Source organism: Dromiciops gliroides, chromosome 4, assembly GCF_019393635.1.
Source record: "Dromiciops gliroides isolate mDroGli1 chromosome 4, mDroGli1.pri, whole genome shotgun sequence".
Classification (NCBI taxonomy): Eukaryota; Metazoa; Chordata; class Mammalia; order Microbiotheria; family Microbiotheriidae; genus Dromiciops; species Dromiciops gliroides.
In genome coordinates, this window is record NC_057864.1 from 234,402,235 (window position 1) to 234,422,733 (window position 20,499).

General features: G+C 42.2%; 1 protein-coding gene across 1 annotated transcript in view; it reads left to right on the forward strand.

Moving 5' to 3' along the window:
• The first annotated feature begins 992 nt into the window (after nt 1-992).
• Nucleotides 993-20,499, forward strand: part of DNAH2 (dynein axonemal heavy chain 2) — a 129,208-nt gene continuing 109,701 nt past the window's right edge. The window contains exons 1-10 of the mRNA XM_043999770.1: nt 993-1,102; nt 2,998-3,144; nt 5,280-5,344; nt 9,893-10,063; nt 10,843-11,071; nt 12,093-12,203; nt 12,697-12,935; nt 17,558-17,749; nt 19,681-19,838; nt 20,240-20,327. Of these exons, the coding sequence (XP_043855705.1) occupies nt 3,012-3,144; nt 5,280-5,344; nt 9,893-10,063; nt 10,843-11,071; nt 12,093-12,203; nt 12,697-12,935; nt 17,558-17,749; nt 19,681-19,838; nt 20,240-20,327 (1,386 nt within the window). The 5' untranslated portion in view covers nt 993-1,102; nt 2,998-3,011. The remainder of the gene's footprint in view (nt 1,103-2,997; nt 3,145-5,279; nt 5,345-9,892; nt 10,064-10,842; nt 11,072-12,092; nt 12,204-12,696; nt 12,936-17,557; nt 17,750-19,680; nt 19,839-20,239; nt 20,328-20,499) is intronic.

The following is a 20,499-nucleotide window of genomic DNA, read 5'->3' on the forward strand; positions in this document are numbered from 1 at the left end:
GAGAAGGGAGAGTATGGACACCTCTCTTCCTTTCCTCCCTCCCTGAGCCCTTTACTACCCCCAACCTCCGCCAGTGATTTCCCCTAGGGCTCTGCCCCCTCCCCCCGCAAAAGCAAAGAAAAACAATCTACTGCACCCCTATCATTCTCTCCTTGTTTCTAGTGGGTATAATTCTCTTCCAAGAGTTACCCCTTGGGCTAAAGTCCTTAGCCGACTTGCTCCCCCCTTCTCCAAATCCAAGTGTTATCCCAGGGGAAGGAAAGGGGGTAAAGGCTCAGACACCTTTTCACTAGAGTCCAGTCTTCCTTCCCCCTCCCCCTCATAACACGCACTTTGGTTTTCCAGCCCCATATAGACATTCCTTCCAAACTGAGCCCCCAAGCTCTTAATCCAACCCGTATTCCATCCCAGGAATCCAGTTACCCTTCTTCTCCCCCCCTCCCCAACCTCCCCATGCTCTCTGAATCTTAGACTCCCGTCCGAAAAATACGGTAGGGAGGAAGAGAAGGGAACGGCTTGACGAGATTCGGCTCCGAGTTTTCCTTCAGACCCAGAGGGAGCCTGGGCCACTCGGAAATCCCGGGCCGGGGAAACGAGGCAAGATTTGCGTCTTGCAACCCTGCAGGTCCCCAGGAATCTAGGCGCCATCTGCAGTCAGCTTCGCCTTGGGGAGCAGCCAGCCTTGTGGGCTCCCCACAGTCGTTCCTACGAACTCCTGAGGTGGAGGGAGAGGGTTTCACTGTTTCTCTGGGACCCGTACACTTCACTCCTCACAACAATTGTCCGCACAACCGCAAAGCCCAAGGCCCTGGGAGGGGTGTGTGTGTGAGGGGTGTAGGGGGAACTATTGCAGGGGGGAGGTCGGAGGGGAGGTGACGACTCCGCCCCCTTCTTTCTTCTTGCTCCCGGGTCTTTGAGTGTTCGTGCTGTGGCCCCGCCCCATTCCCGGGGCTAACTCGCTCCAGCCTCCCAGCGGGGGGTTGCCATGGAGACGCGTGGGGTGCGCGCGCCGGCCGTGGCCACGCGGGGCTAACTCCGAATCCGAGCTACACTGTCCGCCGGTGAAAGGGAGGGCAGGGGAAATAGTTTTCAAAGGGTGAAGGTAACTGTGGGAGGGAGTTGGGGGGCACTTGTGGATGTGAGAATCCCGAATTGGGATGGGGGTGGGAGGAAGTGTTAAAGGGGGATGAGGCTGGGGGGGGGGAGGAGGGAGGGAAATGAAGGTGGGGCAGGAACCTGTATTTAAAGGGGGATGATCTTCCTTCTTGAAGTGGTTCGTTTTGAAGAAAGAACATTATTCTTAGGTCATAAGAACAACAAAAATTGTCATTGACTTCGAATTGCAAAGCATTTTGCAGACATAATCTCTGATTTAAGTCTTCAGTAGGGAATGGAATGAAGCACTTTTATAACTGGTAAGATCTTTGCGGGGACTAGTAATTGAGGACTGATACTAGGTAGCTGGCTTGAGGGAAGTTAGCTTTTATTAATACGTAGATTTAACAGATTGCTTCCTCTTGGAGAACTGCACAAAACCTTCAAATCAGAAGTTCAAAACCTAGGATCAGGGTCCATGGAGCCCCCTGAGGAAGGAAAGCAACAGGTGGCTCTGTGAGGTTGTTGCCTGAAGTACTGAAGCCAAATTGTTCAGTAGGTGTTCAAGGAAGGAAGGTGGTATAGACACATTTAGGAGGAGAAAGAGAATCCTCATCTTTTCACATATTTATTCTTACCCCGCTGATGCCATAGTCTCTGAGTATTTCCCCTCTACTGGAAACTCCGAGAGATTGTTGTTTGTCCTTCATCCTCACAGAGGACCATGACATCAGGGTGATGTCATGACTTTCAGTGAATTGGGCTGAAGTGACACATCTGGGTCCAGAGGCAAGATATACATCAAGACGACTGGAGATGGCCCTGAATGTTTTTAAGGCAGTTGGGGTTAAGTGACTTGCCCAGGGTCACACAGCTAGTAAGTGTCTGAGGTGAGATTTGAACTCAGGTCCTCTTGACTCCAGGGCCAGTGCTCTATCCACTGCACCACTTAGCTGTTCAATTCAGAGGTATTATGGAGGAATCTAAGAGCTTCTCTTATTCTAAGAGAGAAGATTCTATGACTTTTTCAATATCAGTCTTTTACTATAGTGTGATTAGGACGACATAACCTCCATCCTTCTTGCCGTTGTTAGTAGCCTTTGAGAATTTTCAGGGCAGATATTCTCTTCCTCATTTATTACGGTTATCTAGCCAACTATACTAAGGTACTGTTCACAAACAGGAGTTATGAACCAAAGAGGCAATTCAGTTACTCAGTCCTTTAGCTTTTCTTTGTTCATTTTGTTTAGAGAAATAGGAGACTTTGGGGTGAAGTCAGTTATCTCACCGTCTTTACCCTTAAAGGAAACCACTTGGGGCAGAAAGTCAGTCTATAGTCTATAGAATTCTCCCTAAAGGTGGGAAGAGAAAATGTCCTAAGTTTTTACCTCTATTATTTGATATAGTGGGGACTGGTTAAAAGGAGTGGGTGGTCAACTCCTGACTTCCCTTCCCCTTTCTCCCGACCATTCCATTTTTTTCAACTATGGCAAATGAAGTGGAGAGGTCACAGATACAGGCAACTGTGTCACATCCAACTTGTCACTCTTTCCTGGACATCCCATGTTCCCAGTGCCTCTGGTCAAGCGTATGGAATTCATAGAAAGTCAAGACTCCTACCTAACCCATCTCTTTAACAGGTGTCTTCAATAGCCATGTAGTCTTGGCTAACTTTAACTCCTAATGTCTCTGGAGGAAGTTAGTATCCTCAAGAAAAGAAGAGATGATTTGGCATGGTATAAAGTATTTTGAACTGACTGATGTTTCCCAGCTAAAACCCTACTGTATACAGAATGTCATAGTGGCTTAGTTTTTATTTATTTGTTAACAAGAAAACTATGTTGGAAAGCTGTTTTGAGGAAGGACCCAGCAATCCATTTCTAACTTGTACCATCTCTCCAGGTCTTGTCTGCACCATGTCATCCAAAGTTAGCATTGATAAGAAGCGTCGAGTAGCTTCTCGGTCATCAGTCCAGTCTGCTCAAAGTTCCAGGGCAATGTCAGCCCCAGAACCAGAGCCTCCCAAGGAGGAACCTGCTGTAGTGACGGGTATGTTTACATATTTTGGAGGGCCATATTGGTAAAAGAACTAGGAGCTAGGGAGCATGAAGAGACAGCTACTTGAAGGGAGAGTGTTTGAGTTTAGCCAGGGAACAGGAACAAAACCTTTTGGGTTTGAGGAAAAGCAAGAAGTAAATGAAGGCCTGACTTAAACAGAGTCCTAGATGTATCAAATCCTCTCTTGGGTAGCCTCCTTCCTGGAACCTCTTGGTCTCCCTTAGTTTTCCCATTAGTGTGCTAAGAACTCACTAGCTATAGCTTTCTTGGAGGGGGGGAGGGTGGTTCCAGCTCTTCTATTCCTAGGCACATCTTCTCCACTGATGACAACCCAGGCCTTTTTTCCCTTTCTCATTTTTTTCCATTTCCATCCTTGGTGGCAAAACAAATAGTGTTTCTTTTCTCCCATTAAACCTGTTACCATGGAAACCCAGCCTGCTTTGTTCACTGTCCCCTCCCCTTTCCTCCCCCCCCCCCAATCCTGAGATTTTTAAGCCGCCTCTTTTTGTTCCAGGCTCTGCTACCTTCCACCCCCCACCTTGTCAGGGACCTAGGGATAGGGGCAGGAGGCAGCAGAGAAAACTACACCATCAGTTTAGAGGGAAGAAGAGAAGGGAGGTGGGGGATGTCAGAGGTTACCTCCTTACTTCTTTCCTGGATTTGGGGGGCAGCAAATAATGACTAGCCAAGTACTACATTGCCGAATTTGGAATTCCTGGATAGACTTGGAGGTGCTAGAATGCAGCTGATTCTGTGATACAGGGCCTGTACCGAGGGTGTAAGCCAGTGCAGCCATGGCAGTGGGTTAAGTCCAGATAAGTATTTTGTTCTGGGGTTAGGGCCTTAAAAGTGTGCAAAAATATTGTAGCATCCTCATTATGCTATCTCACATGAAAACAACTTAAAGTGTCCCTGATCCCTGGGTTTACAATTTCATTAATAAATAAGCTAGAGGGGGCAGCTAGGTGGCGCAGTGGATAAAGCACTGGCCCTGGATTCAGGAGGACCTGAGTTCGGATCCGGCCTCAGACACTTGATACTTACTAGCTGTGTGACCCTGGGCAGGTCACTTAACCCCCCATTGCCCTGCAAAAAATTTAAAAAATAAATAAGCTAGAGGTCTCAAGTGAAGGGAGTAATCAGAGATCCAGTCCTGCCTCTGGAGTCTTTAGGAATAACTCTGCTGGGGAGATAGAGGAGCCAACTCAAGGAGGGAAGGAGTAGTAAAGGTTTAGACTGAAGGTATCCTAAACTAGTAAATATGAAAATATAGGAACTCCCAAAGCAGTCGTAGAACTGACCTTATTGGGGCAGCTAGATGGCTCAGTGGATAGAACACAGGCCCTGGAGTCAGGCAGGAGTACCTGAGTTCAAATCCAGCCTCAGACACTTAACACTTACTAGCTGTGTGACCCTGGGCAAGTCACTTAATCCCAATTGCCTCACTTTAAAAAAAAAAAAGGAACTGACCTTATTTCCCTAGCCTTCCTACACCTGGAGGGGCCAGGCCAAGTTTACAGAACAAAGAGTAAAACACTTTCTTCTCCTTGACTCTTTTTACTCCATGTGGAATTTCAGTTCCCTTTTGAGGTGGTTTCTGTCTCCCTCTCATCCTTCCCCATCCCTGTTTTTCATGATTTCTGTAATACAATATGGATTCTTGAGAGTTTCATCACTTAAATGCATATCTTAACATCAGCTGCCCAGTACAGCGTGTCAAGTCTTTTAGTTGTCTTCACCAATCTGGAAAGTAATTTCCTGACCAGTTGAAATCTTTCTAACCCTTTCCTTGCCTTTGGACAGGCAGTTTATGCTTCTGCCTAGTTCAAGAGGGGTGTGTGTGTGTTTGGGGAGCAGGAACTTAATAAGCTTCATTTGGTTTTCCTCTGTGAGGAATAATCAGAAAGGAGAGAAATAGAAGCCTTTGCGACTGATAACCAAAAGAGAATAGACATGAGTGAGGTGGGACTGGGTGCTAATTGCTTGGGGTTTCTGGAGCAGAGCTTCTGGGACCCATGGATTTTGATTGGGCCCATAATGGAGGGTGAGAAGCTGGCTGCCTTGATTTTAACTGGGAAATAGAGGAGGAGAATGTCCCCTCATGTTATTTTTTTTTTTCCCCTCAGATACAAGTACAGATGAAGAAGAAGAAATGGTAGAAGAAGAAATGTTTGAGGAACCTGTAGATGTGGTAAGTTGAAGTATCCCACTGAGTTCAACATCCCTCCATCCATTTGGGGAAATAGAAGGAATGCAACAAGTGTCATATGTTGGGAACCCACCTTTTTATTAAATGTTTACCAGTGTGTCTTTTTAGGAATTTTTTAGTCTGATTTCAGTGGTTCTACCTTCCTTGAGTTGGCTCCCATATTCCCCCAGCTGGGTTATGTTTAGGGGTACCCAAGGCAATAGCCAGATGATATCCTTGACTGAATTCTACCTTTATTTCCAACTGATAATCTCTTAATACAAGGAACTGGGTAGTTTGTCTATCACCTCTCTGTCAGGAGGTAAGTGGGATGTTTCCTGTATCCTGTCCCAATCTATCAAGGCAGCAAGAGCTCAAATGATATTTTTGTACACGGCTGAACAGTTTGAAACCTGCCCTTTGGAATTTGAACTAGGGAATGGTATGAAATACTGCTCAAAATGTAGAATTTTATGGTTCTACCCCACACCTGGAATCTCCTCTCTCAGTTAACAGTGCCCACATTCATAGGACATAGGCATTTAATCTATTTCTGTTGTGGCCGCATGGTTTCCTGAAAATATTAAATGCTTTTAAGTGAGCTCCCTGCCTTCAGCAAGGGATATCTAAGATATCTCTTGTTACCCTTCCGGTTTTCAGCTATGGCTAGGCAGCCTGAACCACTCTAACCCACTTGGTGTAGAAAGGGAATAAAAGGAGAGGGATCTATATCTGGGACCACAGCTCAGAGTATAAATAAGGGAAGAAGTAGTGTGCAGAAGGAGATTGGTCTCCCTTGCCTGGGTTTACCAGTACAGTGGGATTTACAATAGTTTCCAGGTATTTCATGGAATTTTTGTGATCCTGGTCACTATATACCTTCAGCCGCCACTATTTAGTACTCCCCAGTCTCAAAACTGCCAAGAAAATGCCCACATGACAAATAGGTAATATTAGTTTGATCTAAACAGCTCTCTTTGGCTCCAAGTAGCTGCCCAGTCTTCCCACAGGGTCATCTGGAGGTCTCCACCTCAAGGTCAATGGGAGGAAAAAGAGAATTCCAGATCTGTGTACTTGAAGACAGGCCTTATCCCTTCCTGGTGTTTAACCATTTTGTTTGCTTTATGGGAACTTCTGACCCCCTCCTCTCCCCATAGAGATGAAATGAGAGGCAGGAATGCTGGTTGTGAGATCAAGAGCTGAAAGGCCTATGGAAGAATATTGAGTCCATATTGAATTCTCTCTAATCTCTCCCTTCCTAGTATACACAAGATCAGTGTGTTGAAAAAATCGTGAATGATCTATTCTAAGTAAGGAATAGATACCCTTTGTTGATATCTCCTCCCTTTCTTTGCATTAGGTAGACTAAGAGAAACTTTGTCAGAAGTATTAGAGATCATCTGATCAAACTACTTAATGTGACTGGAATATCCTAATTTCTTAGGTTGTTTTAAAAAATTATATTTTTACAGTAGTTTATAATTTATGCCTCCCACTGCACCTTCCCTCATTGAACAAATTAAAACAAACAAATAAACCCTCTTTATAAACATGCACAGTCTAGCAAAAAAAAATTCCCACATTAGCCATATCCAAAAAATTTAATATCTCTGCATTTTAAGTTCATCACCTCTCTCTGTCAGGAGGTAAGTGGGATGTTTCCTCTTCAGTGTTTTAGATTCCTGTCTATCACTACACTGATCAGAGTTTTAAAGTCTTTTGAAGTTGTTTTTCTTTATGTTATTGTATTGTTCTCCCACTTCTGCTTTCTTCATTCTGCATCAGTCTATAAACGTTGTTGGAGTTTCCTCTAAAAATGCCCATTTCATCATTTCTTGTGGCCCAATAACATTCCATTACATTTATACTTGGGTTTTTTAATTTCTTCTTACCACCCCTCTCTCCTCCCCTTTCTAAGGCTAGAAAATGAAAAAAATAACATTTTATTTTCCCCCAATTACATGTTAAAACAATTTTTAACATTTAAAAAAATTTTGAGTTCTTAAATTCTAATGTTGTTATATACAATGTTCTCCTGGTTCTGCTTACTTCAGTTTGCATCAGTTCATGTAAGTCTTTCCAGGTTTTTCTGAAATCATCCTGCTTGTCAGTTCTTATAGCACAATAATATTCCATCACAATCATGTACCACAGCTTGTTCAGTCATTCCCCAATTAATGGACATCCCCTTGATTTCTAATTTTCTAAGGCCAGACAATTTAAACATTGTATTACAAACAGCTGATTATTTCTGTATACCTGTTACTTCCAAGTGACATCACAATTTAGACCCACCTTATCACTTCCAGGGATTGCAAAGTAGACAGTCAAAGTAGACAGTGGTTGACTTTCATATAATGTTTTAAAATTGACAAAGTATTTTATGTTTATATTTATATTATTGGGGCAGCTAGGTGGTACAATAGATAAAGCACCGGCCCTGTATACAGAAGGACCTGAGTTCAAATCCAGACTCAGACACTTGACACACTAGCTGTGTGGCCTTGGGCAAGTCTCTTAACCCTCATTGCCCCAGCCACCCCCCCAAAAAAATTCAAAAATTCAATATATTTATATTATCATTTAAGCCTCAGTCATTCTGTGAGGTAGATAGGTGATGTATTATTTCATTTTATAGGCTAAGGGAGTAAGGAAACAAGCATGTATTAGCAATTACTATGTGCCAGGCACTGTGCTAAGAGTTGGGCATACAAAGAAAGGAAAAAGACAGATCCTGCCCTTGAGGAGCTCACGGTTTAATGGAAAGGGACAGGGTAACATTGAATTCAATGTGCTCTACCTTCCATTTTGCTTCCATTCATCCATAGCAGGGTTTGTTTGTTTTTTTAGTTTTTTTCTGTATCATGGACCTCTTTGGCCATCTGGTGGGGCCTGTGGACCCCTTTATCAGAAAAAGACCCACCGAAATCTATGTATAGATGCCTTGTTGGCGGGGCGGGGGGGGTGTGTCTCTGGACACTAATCTATGAACCCTGGTTGATAGTGCTCTATATACTAGACTTTTTTTTTTTTTTTTTTTGCATCTTTAAACTCTGGTCTGGCTTATTTTTTGGCGTTATCCTATTTGTTTCTCCTCTTGTCTTCCCTATCCTTCAGACTGTCATTTCCCCAGAATTCTTTGGTGAGGAAGGGAAAAGGAAAAAGACAGTCACTGCCCTTGAAGAGCTCACAGTCTAATGATAAGGGACAGGATAATATTAAGTCAAGGTGCTAGTGTTTCCCTCGGTTTGATTAATTCCTGCTACCCATTATGAGAGCCTCCCCTCACCCAATTTCAGGAAACATATACTTTATTTTTTAAATTATATTTTAAAATTTGCAAATGTGGAAAGCTACATTAAAAGTTTTTTTACATTCATTTAAAAATTTTGAGTTTCAAAGTTCTATCCTTCCTCCATCCCCTCCCCCACCCTTTGAGAAGGCAAGCAATGTGATACCCATTTATAGATGTGAAGTCATGCAAAACATATTTCAACATTATCCATGTTGCAAACAAAAACAAGAAAAAAATGAAAAGATATACTAATCCACTCAGTATGAAAGTGCTTATTTTTTAATTTATCTATGTAGACAATCCCATATTTTAGCTCTCTTTTTTAAATCATAAAAGTATTTTATTATTTTCCAGTTACATGTAAAGTTAGTTTTCAACATTTGTTTTTATAACATTTTTAGTTCCAAATTTTTCTCCCTCTCCCCTTCCTCCCCCTTCCCCAAGACAGAAAGCAATCTGATATAGGTTATATATGTACAATCACATTGTGTTCAATATTTCATATTTCAATATGTTCATATTTCTGCATTTGTCATGTTGTGAAAGAAGAATCAGAAAATCAGGGAAAAACCTAAAAAAAGAAAAAAAAAGAAAAAAGTATGATTCAATCTGCATCCTGATTCCACAGTTCTTTTTTCTGGATGTGGAGAGCATTTTCCATCATGAGTTCTTTGGAATTATCTTGGATCATTGTTAGCTATCTCTTTTCTAACAAAAGTTGCCTATTATAACTTTTGGTGGCTAGGTAATTTGGTGGAGAGAATGTTCGGCCTAGACTCAGGAACACAATTTCAAATCTGGCCTCAGACACTTACTAGCTGTGTGACCCTGGGGAAGTCACTTAACCCCTATCTGCCTCAGTTTCCTCATCTGTAAAGTGGAGCTAATAATTGCCCCTGAAAGTCCAGAGTTGTTGTAAGGAGCAATTAAAGCATTTTGCAAACCCCAAACTGCGGTATAAATGGTAGCTATTATGCTCAAATTTTGTATCTATATAGGATATTAGGCCAAGTCTTCCTCTTGTTCCAGCCTGTCATTACTCTTATAGATAGAAAGCAATTTATTGTTTATCCTAATTCTCTCCTGCTTCACAATTGCATTCAAAGACTCGAGATCTGATTTTCCTTTACTTTGTTTTGTTTTTCAGCCCAAACCAGTATAGTCCCCTCCATCTCTACAGCATAAATGTTCCTAACCCATTTGTGGGTTGCGCTTAAAGAGTCATCTTAGGTCTCTTTGTCCTTCTCCTTTAACAGAAGACATTCTTCCGATGCCGAATGGTGTTGACAGGCCTAGCAGAAGCTACATGGACAGAGGAGCATGATCAGATCCTGGATCAGTTTATACTGGAGCCTGGAGAGCCCGTTCTCACGGTTTTCATTGACTCCTGTGCAGGGCTTAAGCTAGAACTGGGGATGCCCATTCAGGTACCTCATAGAATTGTAGGCTGTCAGAACTAGAAGGGACTTCAGGATCAGCTGGCCCAACCCCCATGTTTATAGATAAAGAAACTGAGGCCCAGAGAGGGGTGGTGGCTTACCTAAATCAGCTGCTCTCAGGATCTTTATTTACCTTTCTAATTTATTATTCCATGACCATGGCTCAGTGCCCCTCTCTGCCTCATTTCATCCAGTCTGAGTTGCAATCATAAGTCTTCATCAATGATTATTAATGACCATATGGAAAATGATTGTATGGAAAATGGAAAAGATGCCAGACTTGGGATGAAGAGAAACTTGGATTTGAATCCCAGTCTCAGACACTTACTAGTTCCATCACCCTACTAAAGTCATTTAACTTTTCAGAGCTTCAGTTTCCTCATTTGTAAAATGGGGATAATAATATTTGTACTAACCCCGCCTCACAGAGTTGTCAGGAAAAGCATTTTCTAAATGTTAAAGCACTATATAGTAACAATATAAGTATTGTTATTATATAAAATATTTCCTCTTCTATTGTATAGCACCATATTGTCTCTGGGTTCTCACTGCCCCCCCCCCAATTCTCTCTTTAGCTGGAGATCTTCCCATCTAAAGTTACTCTACCATCCATCTCTTTTCCATGAATTCTAGAAATTTGGCCTAGTCCCTTAGTCCCATCCTGAAAATTCCAAGAGGGCAGTAGTAGGTTGAGAATGTGCAGGCTGTTAGCTGGTGATGCGGCTCATATGTGGGGTCTGAGTTCTAACCTGTTCCTACTCCTGCAGAACCAGAACCAGATTACCTACTTCATTCGACAGTCACCTATTCCCATCACCTCGGAGAACTTTGAAACGACTGTGCAATTTGGGACAGTTCGAGGTGCCTACATCCCAGCTCTTCTTCGTTTGCTCAATGGCATTTATGCCCCACAGATTTTTAGTAACAACACCTGGCCTGAGAGCATCCGCAACCACTTTTCTTCCCATCTTCACAAGTTCTTGGCCTGCCTGACGGGTGAGGGGCGGGAGTTGGGGCGGGAGAAATGAAGATGCCTGAGTATTTAGATTATCCTTCTTGCCAATAGTGTAAATAGCTTCCTGATCTATGAAATGGGAATAGTACCATGAGCACTGTGGACTACATGGGATTGTTGTTAAACCCTAAAATGTTGCCTGCATAAAGGACTATAATGTGAGTGGGTAAGAACAGCTGCCTTGGGTGTAGTTCAGAGTTGAGCACAGAGCACATTCTCTGACCTAGCTGCTTCTTGCCATTGCAAATGCCTTATTTTGTTGGCTCTCTCCTGAGAGTCACGAAGACCTGAATTCAAATCTAGCCTCAGACACTTAATAGCTGTGTGACCCTGGGCAAATCACTTCACCGTGTTTGCCTCATTTTCCTTATTTGTAAAATGAGCTGTAGAAGAAAATGGCAAGCCACTCCAGTATCTTTGCCAAGAAAATCTGAAATGGGATCACAAAGAGTTGGACATGTCTGAAAAACAACTGAATAGCCACAAAAACCTGTGAAGTGGGAATAGAGAATGACTTGTACATGTCCAGGCCAGGAAGAATAGAAGGCACTAATTCAATTCTTTGACCTTATCCCAAGAGGAAAAACATTACTAGTCTTTCCTCCTTGAAGCTTCCCTCCCCTAGGCCTCCTTGCCTTGCTATCCTTGTAGTTGAATCTTTTTTTTTTTTTTTTTTTGGCGGGGCAATGAGGGTAAAGTGACTTGCCCAGGGTCACACAGCTAGTAAGTGTCAAGTGTCTGAAGCTGGATTTGAACTCAGGTCCTCCTGAATCCAGGGCCGGTGCTTTATCCACTGTGCCACCTAGCTGCCCCTTCCCCTCCCCCTCCCCCTGTAGTTGAATCTTAAAATTTGCTTACTGGAGATCTTAACTTCTAGTGCTTTTAATGTAATAATAGTTTGCATCTAGCCACCTTCTCTTCCCCCCAACATCTAAAATGAGCTGGGAACTGAGGCCAAGAAAGTTTTGTTCCATCCTACCAACCTCTGTAATCATTCCTCAGATACTCGGTATAAGCTGGAGGGACACACTGTCCTTTACATCCCGATGGAAGCCATGAACATGAATCCAGAAGTAGTAGTGAAGGACAAAGAACTGGTACAGCGATTAGAGAGTAAGTAACTACTTCATTCTGATGCTGTGCACGTGTGTGTGTGTGTGTGGGGGGGGGTGTATATGTTTGTGTGCCTATGCCCCAAGAAGCCCAAGAAATGGATAAGGACAGAAATCAGGAGTGGCTGTTGACAAGGGAGTATAAAGAAAGAGAGTGAGGGCCATATATGTTGGGAATTTGGGGATGATATTAGGGGAAGATCTAAGGTGGTGCAGTGAATAGAGTGCCCAGCCTGGAAAAAGTTTAAATCTGGCCTCAGACACTTAGTAGCAGTATGACCCTGGGTAAGTCACTTATCTCTATTTGCCTCAGTTCCCTCATCTGTAAAATGAAGAAGAAAATGGCAAACCACTCCAGTGTCTTTGCCAAGAAAATCCCAAATGGGGTCACAAAGAGTCAGATACCACCGAAATGACTAAAATTAGGGAGGAAGAGAAAAGAGGTTGAGTGGAGGCTACTGGTGTCCCTCCTTACAACACACTCTCTCCTTTAGCTTCCATGGTGCACTGGACCCGACAGATAAAGGAGGTGCTCAGTGCCCAGGAAGCAATAGATACTGGCGAAAGCTTGGGTCCTCTGGAGGAAATCGAGTTCTGGCTCAACCGGTGCATGGACTTGTCTGGAATTAGTAAACAACTGGTCAAAGAAGGAGTAAAGCACATTGAGTCAATCCTACGTCTTGCCAAGTCTTCTTATTTGAGTCCCTTTCTGAAGCTGGCCCGACAGATCCAGGTTTGGGAATAGGTCAAAGTGACTGGGCCGGGGCAGAACTTTCAGAGGGTGGTGGCAGAATGAGGGGACTGGAATGTCCTGTGGAAGTTGAGTTAATAGAGTCTGAGGAGAGTAAGCCATAGTTGAACAACATGGATTCAGTTCAATTAAAAACTCATTTAAAAAAAAAAAACAAACCCTCATCTATTAAGTACCTGCTGTGTGCACAGTGTTGTACTTGAGGATACACTGGGGATGCAAAGGAAAAAAATGAGCTTGCCCTCAGGAATCATGTGTTTTACTGGGAGATACAACATGTCCACAATTCAACCTAGAATATGGAGAAGTAAGGACATAACACCAACAGGGAAGATATGGTGAAGGAGAAAGTATCTAAGCCAAGCCATGAATGAGGACAAACATTGAGAAGTAAAGATACAGAGGGGATGGCTTCCAGATGTGAGGGTCAGCCCATGTGACTTTATGGAGAGATGGAATGTTCAGTTTGGGACTAGCTTGATTGTTTTGTAGGTCAGTTTGTTGATATCAGGTATCTCCTATTTTTTTCAGTCTTTTGATGTTGTTCTGATATTTCTTGCTGTCCCGTGGGATCATTGATTTCTGTTTGGTTTATTTTAGTTTTCACGGAGTCCATAACTTGGATAAGGTTTACCACTTTCTGTTCTAAGCTACTTGTTCTTCTTCCAGTTCTTTCCTCCAAGTGCTTTTAATTCCCTTTTTTAATAATTGCTTGTTTCATTTCTTCTAGATATATTTATAGTCCTTGAGAAAAATATTTTTTCCCTTAGACCCACTGTTTGCAGTTATTATGAATTATTCTCTTTTTGGGGCAGTCTCTAGGTCTAGAATAATTTTTTAATGGTGTTTGGGCTTTTTGGCTTTTTGTTTGTTTGTTTTCTTTTGCTTGTTTCTCTAGCTTCAGTTACTGAACTGAGGCTTTCTGCCTCTAGAGCAAGTTCTGCCTCCTGTAACACTTTGGGGGTACGGTCTTGTTGGATCTCTCCCCGGATCCCCTGAGTTCCTGTGCTCGTCTTCATGTCCCACGATTAGGCACACCTTGTGACATGAGGTTCAGGTTGCTGGATCTTCAGGGCCCTCCCAGGACAAAGTGCCAGCTCATACTAGTCTGATCACTGCCACACCTCTGTGGTCTCTGAGGATATCCAAGGCTCCAAGGTCCTTGCCCTGAGGCTTTCTGCTTCTCTGGGTATTTCTGGTGTCTCTGGACACAGAGTCTGGGAAGTTGGGCTTTTTTGCTTATACTGGTATTTGCTGTGTTAGTGGCCTCTTTTTGTATTGCCTGTAATCTTTTGGCTGATTTTTTTTGGGGGTGCAGTTCTGGGATGGAAGGAGTCACTTATAGCTTCTCATTAGACTTCTTGGTTATCATTTGATCTTGCATAAATTTCAGTATTTCACTGAAGTAGGTATGTGGGAAGTGGGTGGTCTGCCCCCATACAGGCACCTGTCTTGGCCAGAAGTGACTCTGCCCCCTTGTCTGCTTCCTTCTAGGCTGCTAGGATGGTTAGGGTGTTCAGATACTGAGTCTCACCTTGCTACCTTGCAGGATACCTTGCATTATTCTACAGAACTTTGATTAGGCAGCAGTTGGTTCTTTAAGAAAAAATGATAGATATAACCTATATCAGATTACCTGCTATCTAGGGGAGGGGGGGAGGGAGGGGAGGGAGGGAGAAAAATCTGAAATTGTAAAGCATGTATGGACAAAAGTTGAGAACTATCTTTACATGTAACGGAAAAAATAAAATATCTCATAAAAAAAAAAACGCAAACCCAAAAAAAAAAAAAAAGAAAAAAAAGAAAAAATGATCTGGGGCAGCTAGGTGGCGCAGTGGATAAAGCACCAGCCCTGGATTCAGGAGGCCCTGAGTTTAAATCCGGCCTCAGACAATCAAATGTGTAGAAAAATTAGTTTATATTGTCTATTAGACAATATAAACATCAACCCCACTAGAAACAAACCATTAACCTGATTTCCCAGGACTTCCCAGTAAGCATATGTTGTACCAGTACTCAATGACAAGGCTCTCTCTCTGCTCAAATGTCTTACTCCGAGGTGGTTGACTGGCAAGTTGACAAATCTCTTTTAATCAATAATGCCTTCAGGTGAACATAGGGGATGCTTTACTCTTAAGTGAAGGGGGTAGAGGGACATTGCAAGCCTCAGTTATCACCTAAGAACAGTCTCTGGTGGGTTTCTTAAAGTTTCTAGCAATGAGTATTAGCTGCTTATAACAAAGTTCTGATTGGTGATTGATTACCTGAAGTTATGATGAAATGAACTATCAATAAAAGATAACATCAATAACAAGTGTTTCTCAGTTGTTTACCAGATTTGAAGATCACAGGTCATTAGCAATTGTTTACCAAATCTGAGAAATACTCCCTTCATTGGTAATTGGTTACCAAATCTGGGGGTATGCATGTGTCATTGCTAAACTATATCACTTAAGTCCTTATCTTATTACAGAAAAATAACTTATATAACCACTATTCATTCACAAATGAAAGCTTAAAACAAGTTATCCTCATTATATCTTGGTAGATGGATCTGAAATACTCTATATATTCTGTAATCATTTTAATGAAATTTCTCTATCTCTTCCTGTTGAAGTTTGTTGGTAATATACAGAAAACCTAATGATTTTTGTGAGTTTAATTTTTATCTTGTTACTTTACTGCAGTTATTTATTATTTCAATTAATTTTTTAGTTGAATCTCTAGGGTTCTCTAAGTAGACAATGTCATCTGCAGAAAGTGATAATTTTGTTTCTTCTATGTCTATATTTATGAGACAAATGACATAGAAGAATGAAAAGAATCTCAAGGGAGAACAGTTTGATGAGTGATGGTGGCAGAAGGAAGGTCTTGAAGTGACATTGGGAAGCAAGGAATATATTAATTCACTCAGTTCTAGTTAGGGAATAGGAAGAAAGAAGCAACTGGCAGTAGAGTAGGTCTTTGGAAGAGATCCAGGTTCCAGTGAGTGAGAGATGGAAAGTGTTTGAAGAGAAAGGTAGAGATTAAAGGGAAGTTTCTTTATTATCAGATTGGCATTTCAAGGACAGTAAAAGTAGAGGAAGAAAGAGATTGAGGATTCAGATAGCCAAAAAATATGGGAAGAGAATTTTTACCCTGGACAATGGCAGTTACCAAATTTCCCACTATTACTACCACCACCACCACTACTACTAATTTAGGATTATATGGTATTAATTGTGAGGAGTACATATATGACCCATATGTGAGACAATTGAATAATACTTATAGAACAAAATACTGTATTTCAGGGCCAAGTATGATTAATACCAACAGATCAAGAAAATGTTGAGGGGTTAACAGAGTGAGGAGAGGAGAGAGTTGGAGTTAGTTATAGAAGTCTTCCTAGTGAATATAAAGTTTTGAGTCATGTTTTTGAAGTGAAACATACCATTTACTAGAGAAACCTGAATCTGGAGAACTGTGGGAAAAAGTATAATGGCTGTTCTCTCTCTCTCTCCATATGTATATGCACACATGTATGCTTATGCATATATAACATACACATCTGCACATACACATACAAATGTATAAACATAACCACCTATGTGTACTGCACATGCAGGTCTATATATAAATATACATGTCTATATATACATGTACATGTATACACGCATACACATACACCTTGGAGGCAATATGTGCATCCAACCAGCCCATGAAGTAAGCCTTGAGAAGCCATAATGCCTCAAGCCCAAGGGGGAATGAGGGGCTTTGGATTTGGAACTTGGTGGGACTGTGCTATATAGAAATTTAACTGAGCTGTGAACCTAATCCGTTTCCCTTCCTCAGAGCGCAAGAGCGGGATTATCTCTCTAGTTATTGGGAAGGATCTTTGTATGCTTATTCTTGCTATATCTCTGAAATAAATATAACTTTATAAAAGCTAGAATATTAAGTGGTTAGATGGAACTTTAGGGATATAAGAGATCTCTGAAATGGGGGAACACAATCAATGAATTTTGGAGCCAATGGCAGAGAGCCTATTTTATACAAATATACATATATATATACATACACACATATAAGGTATTATGTATACTTTATCTCATAGTATATATAGCCCACTATGTGTGCATGTATATATAATACATATATGGATATAGATATCAATATATAGATATAATAGCCATTATGCTTTATCCCACGGGGTGTGTGTGTGTGTGTGTGTGTGTGTGTGTGTGTGTGTGTGTGTATAGACAGAGAGACAGAGAGACAGATGGCTGTTGGGCAAAATGTATTTGGGATTGGATAGTTGGTATTGACACTGCTATGTGCAGAGTCTGGAGCAGAGAGGAAATAGAGACAGCCTGTCCTAGGGGTACTTGCTCTAATGGAGGTTATAGGGTACATACTCATAAGAAAAAATGTAATACTCTCAGAGGAACATCTAAAATACAGTGTAAGCAATGGGCAGAAATTCTGAAGAGAGATAACATTGTCAGGTAGATTGAGAAGGATGATCATGGAGATGGCAGATCAGGATGGGGACCCAATGAGATGAAGAGCCCCAGTTCTAATGTGTTCTCTGATGACTAACTCAGCATTTTTTTTACCTGTAGGATGGTTCCCAACAAGCACAGTCAAACCTGACCTTCTTGTCAATCCTGAAGGAGCCCTATCAGGAACTGGCAGTTCTTCGGCCTAAGGACATCCCTAGTAAATTCCCTTTACTGCTCAGTCTCATCCGCATTATCTGGGTCAACTCCCCTTTCTATAATACTCGTGAGAGGCTCACCTCCCTCTTCAGAAAGGTCTGTGTGATGAGAATGGGTTTATCGTTTCCCCAGTTTTCTCAGACTTGTTCATTAAATTCAGCCAAAGATGATCAGAGGGGACCTTAAGGGTACTAAAGGGTAGCCAGAAAAGCAAGACAATCCCTACTTCTAAGAAACTTGCATTTTAGTAGGGGTAAACAGCACATATAGGAGGTTTTAGCTGCAAAGAAATCTCCACTGGTCCATAGGGTAGAGTGGCAAAGCAGATGGTGATATATAATTTCCATTGGTAAAACCATATTCATGTCTAATGATGAACCATTTGACAGTGGAAAGGATTTGGTGGCTTAGAACTTTTTCTTTCCTGTGTCTTTAGCAGTGGTATCTTCTGAAGAGGTGAGAGCCACAGCACCTGTACCTTGTATCTTCACAAGAGTTATTCCCCTTAGTGATGGCTATGGAATCAGACTGGAAGCAGGGCCTGTAATTGGAGTGCAGGGGTGTGTTTACATGTCATATTAGGTGGTGTAGTGGATAGAATGCTGGACCTGGCATCAGGAAGACCTGAGTTCAAATTCAGTCTCAGATACTTACTAACTTTATGACTCAAGGCAAGTCATTTAACCTCTGTCTGCCTCAGTGTAAAATGTAGATAATAATAGTACCTACTTCTCAGAGTTGTTCTGAGGATCAAATGAGATATTGGAAAAGCACAAGGCCAAACAGAACATTTAAGTTTTCCAAAATTATTCTCTGCCTCAGGCCCTAAAGAGGTAGGTACCTGAGCTGAATTCTTTGTGTCTAAGGAATGGAGTCTAAGAAAGGAGGTTCTGGTAGGAAGGATTAAAATTATAGAGGACCCGCTCTCATCTTTCTCCTTATGCTGGGATTTAATTCAACAAATATTTACCTACCATGTCCTGAGAATTCTGTCCCATCCACTGAAGCAGGAAGGATTTAAGAATGAAAAATTAACAAGGCTTTTCCCTCAGAGTTGTGGAATGCCTAAAGTGAGGCAGCAACAAGTTACAAAGGATCCAGCTGGGCAGTGGGTATGGATGAGGCTAACAGGAGCAGGTGTGTGTGTGTAGGAGGGGTGAATTTGGGAGTTTGATTTAAATAATCTCAATTCAATTAATGGAATTAAGTCACTACTGTCTGTGGGGCATTGGGGATAACAAAATAGTTATTGCTCTCAAGGGGATGCAACATGTCCACAGAGAAGTATAACACAAGGCAGGGAGTGATGGGATACGCGCAAGGGAGAACTCAGCCCTCTGGGCATGTTTGAAGCAGGAGAGACCATTTACCTTTGGGGTTAGAGGTTGGAATCAAGAAAGATTACACCCAAAAGGTGACACCCAAGCTGAGTCTTGAAAGAAGGTACAGACTTTGAAAGGTGGAGATGAGAAGGGATTGTGGGCCAGGACTGGGGGAATGGCCAATACAAATGCATGGAGCCACAGAGATGGAGCAATTAGTAGCCCAGTTTGATGGGAACATGGAATACATAAATAGGAGTCATATGAAGTGAGGCTAGGAAGGGAGGTGGAAGTAGATTTGGAATGACCTTGTACTCTGGCTAAAGCCTTTACATTTTATCCTAAAGGCAGTAGAGAGCCATTGAAGGAGTTTTTGTACATCAGATCAACATTAGCCTTAGAAAAGACCATTTTTGATAGATTCATGAAAGATGAATTGGAGATTGAGGGGAGCAGCTAGAATGAGGGACACCAGTTAGGAAACTAGAATCTTGGTGAGAGGTGATGAAGTGATCAGAGCCAAGGGGCCACCTGATAACCCAGCTGGGAATGGATTATCATTAGAGGCAAAGGAAACCATGAGTCAAGTTTAGTAGCAAGGAGGAGGACTTGTGGAGGTGGTCAGGGTGACTTGAAAGGATTGGGATGATTGGGTGGGAATGGGGAGACTGTGGTTTGAAGGGTTAAATCAGTTTGTCTTTGCAGATGAGCAACGAGATCATACGTTTGTGCTGCCATGACATTTCTCTGGATAGAATATTTGAAGGCTATGTTAATTCTAGCAAAGAGAGTCTGCACAGCTGCATAGCATGCTGTCAGGCCTGGAAGGACCACTACATGCAGGCTGTGCAATTACATACCCAGTAGGTTCCCTGACCCCTTCCTAGCCCCCAAAGAAAGCAAGATCTGCCTCCTAGACCAGCCTTTTACTTTTAATTTCTCATAGTCACAAATTTCATGTCCCTACTTAGTCCTTTTCTTCTATGTATCTTATTTACTTCCAGCATCTCTCTAGTAACCCACATGTGTTCTCTGGAACCTTCTTTCTCTCCCTTTTGCTCCATCAATGGACCCCAGAGTTTTGACTGTTTATCATGCCTAGAACCTAGATGCATCATTCCCTACCTCTGGTTCTTCCCACTTTAAACCCTTAGAATTAACCTCTCTGCTATAAATTCCTGTGAATCCAGTAATAATCTAGCATTGTATCTCCTGCCAGTGGATCTAAAACTATGATACCTGTGTTTTCTACTTCCTAACTCAGGTTCTCCAATCGTGGCTGGGTCCTGGACCAGACTAGCATATTCGCCCAGGTTGATGCCTTTGTGCAGCGTTGCAAGGACCTTATTGAGGTGTGGAGAGTTTGATTAAGGTGGGGAAACCAAAGCAGAGGTCTTGTTTAGGAGCCTGCAGAGACCTGGGGGAAGGCGGGGAGTGGGTTGGGACTAATCAGTCAATAAGCATTTATCAAATTACTCTGTACCAGGCACTGTATAGTGGTGCCACTCTTTCTGTCTTCAGCTT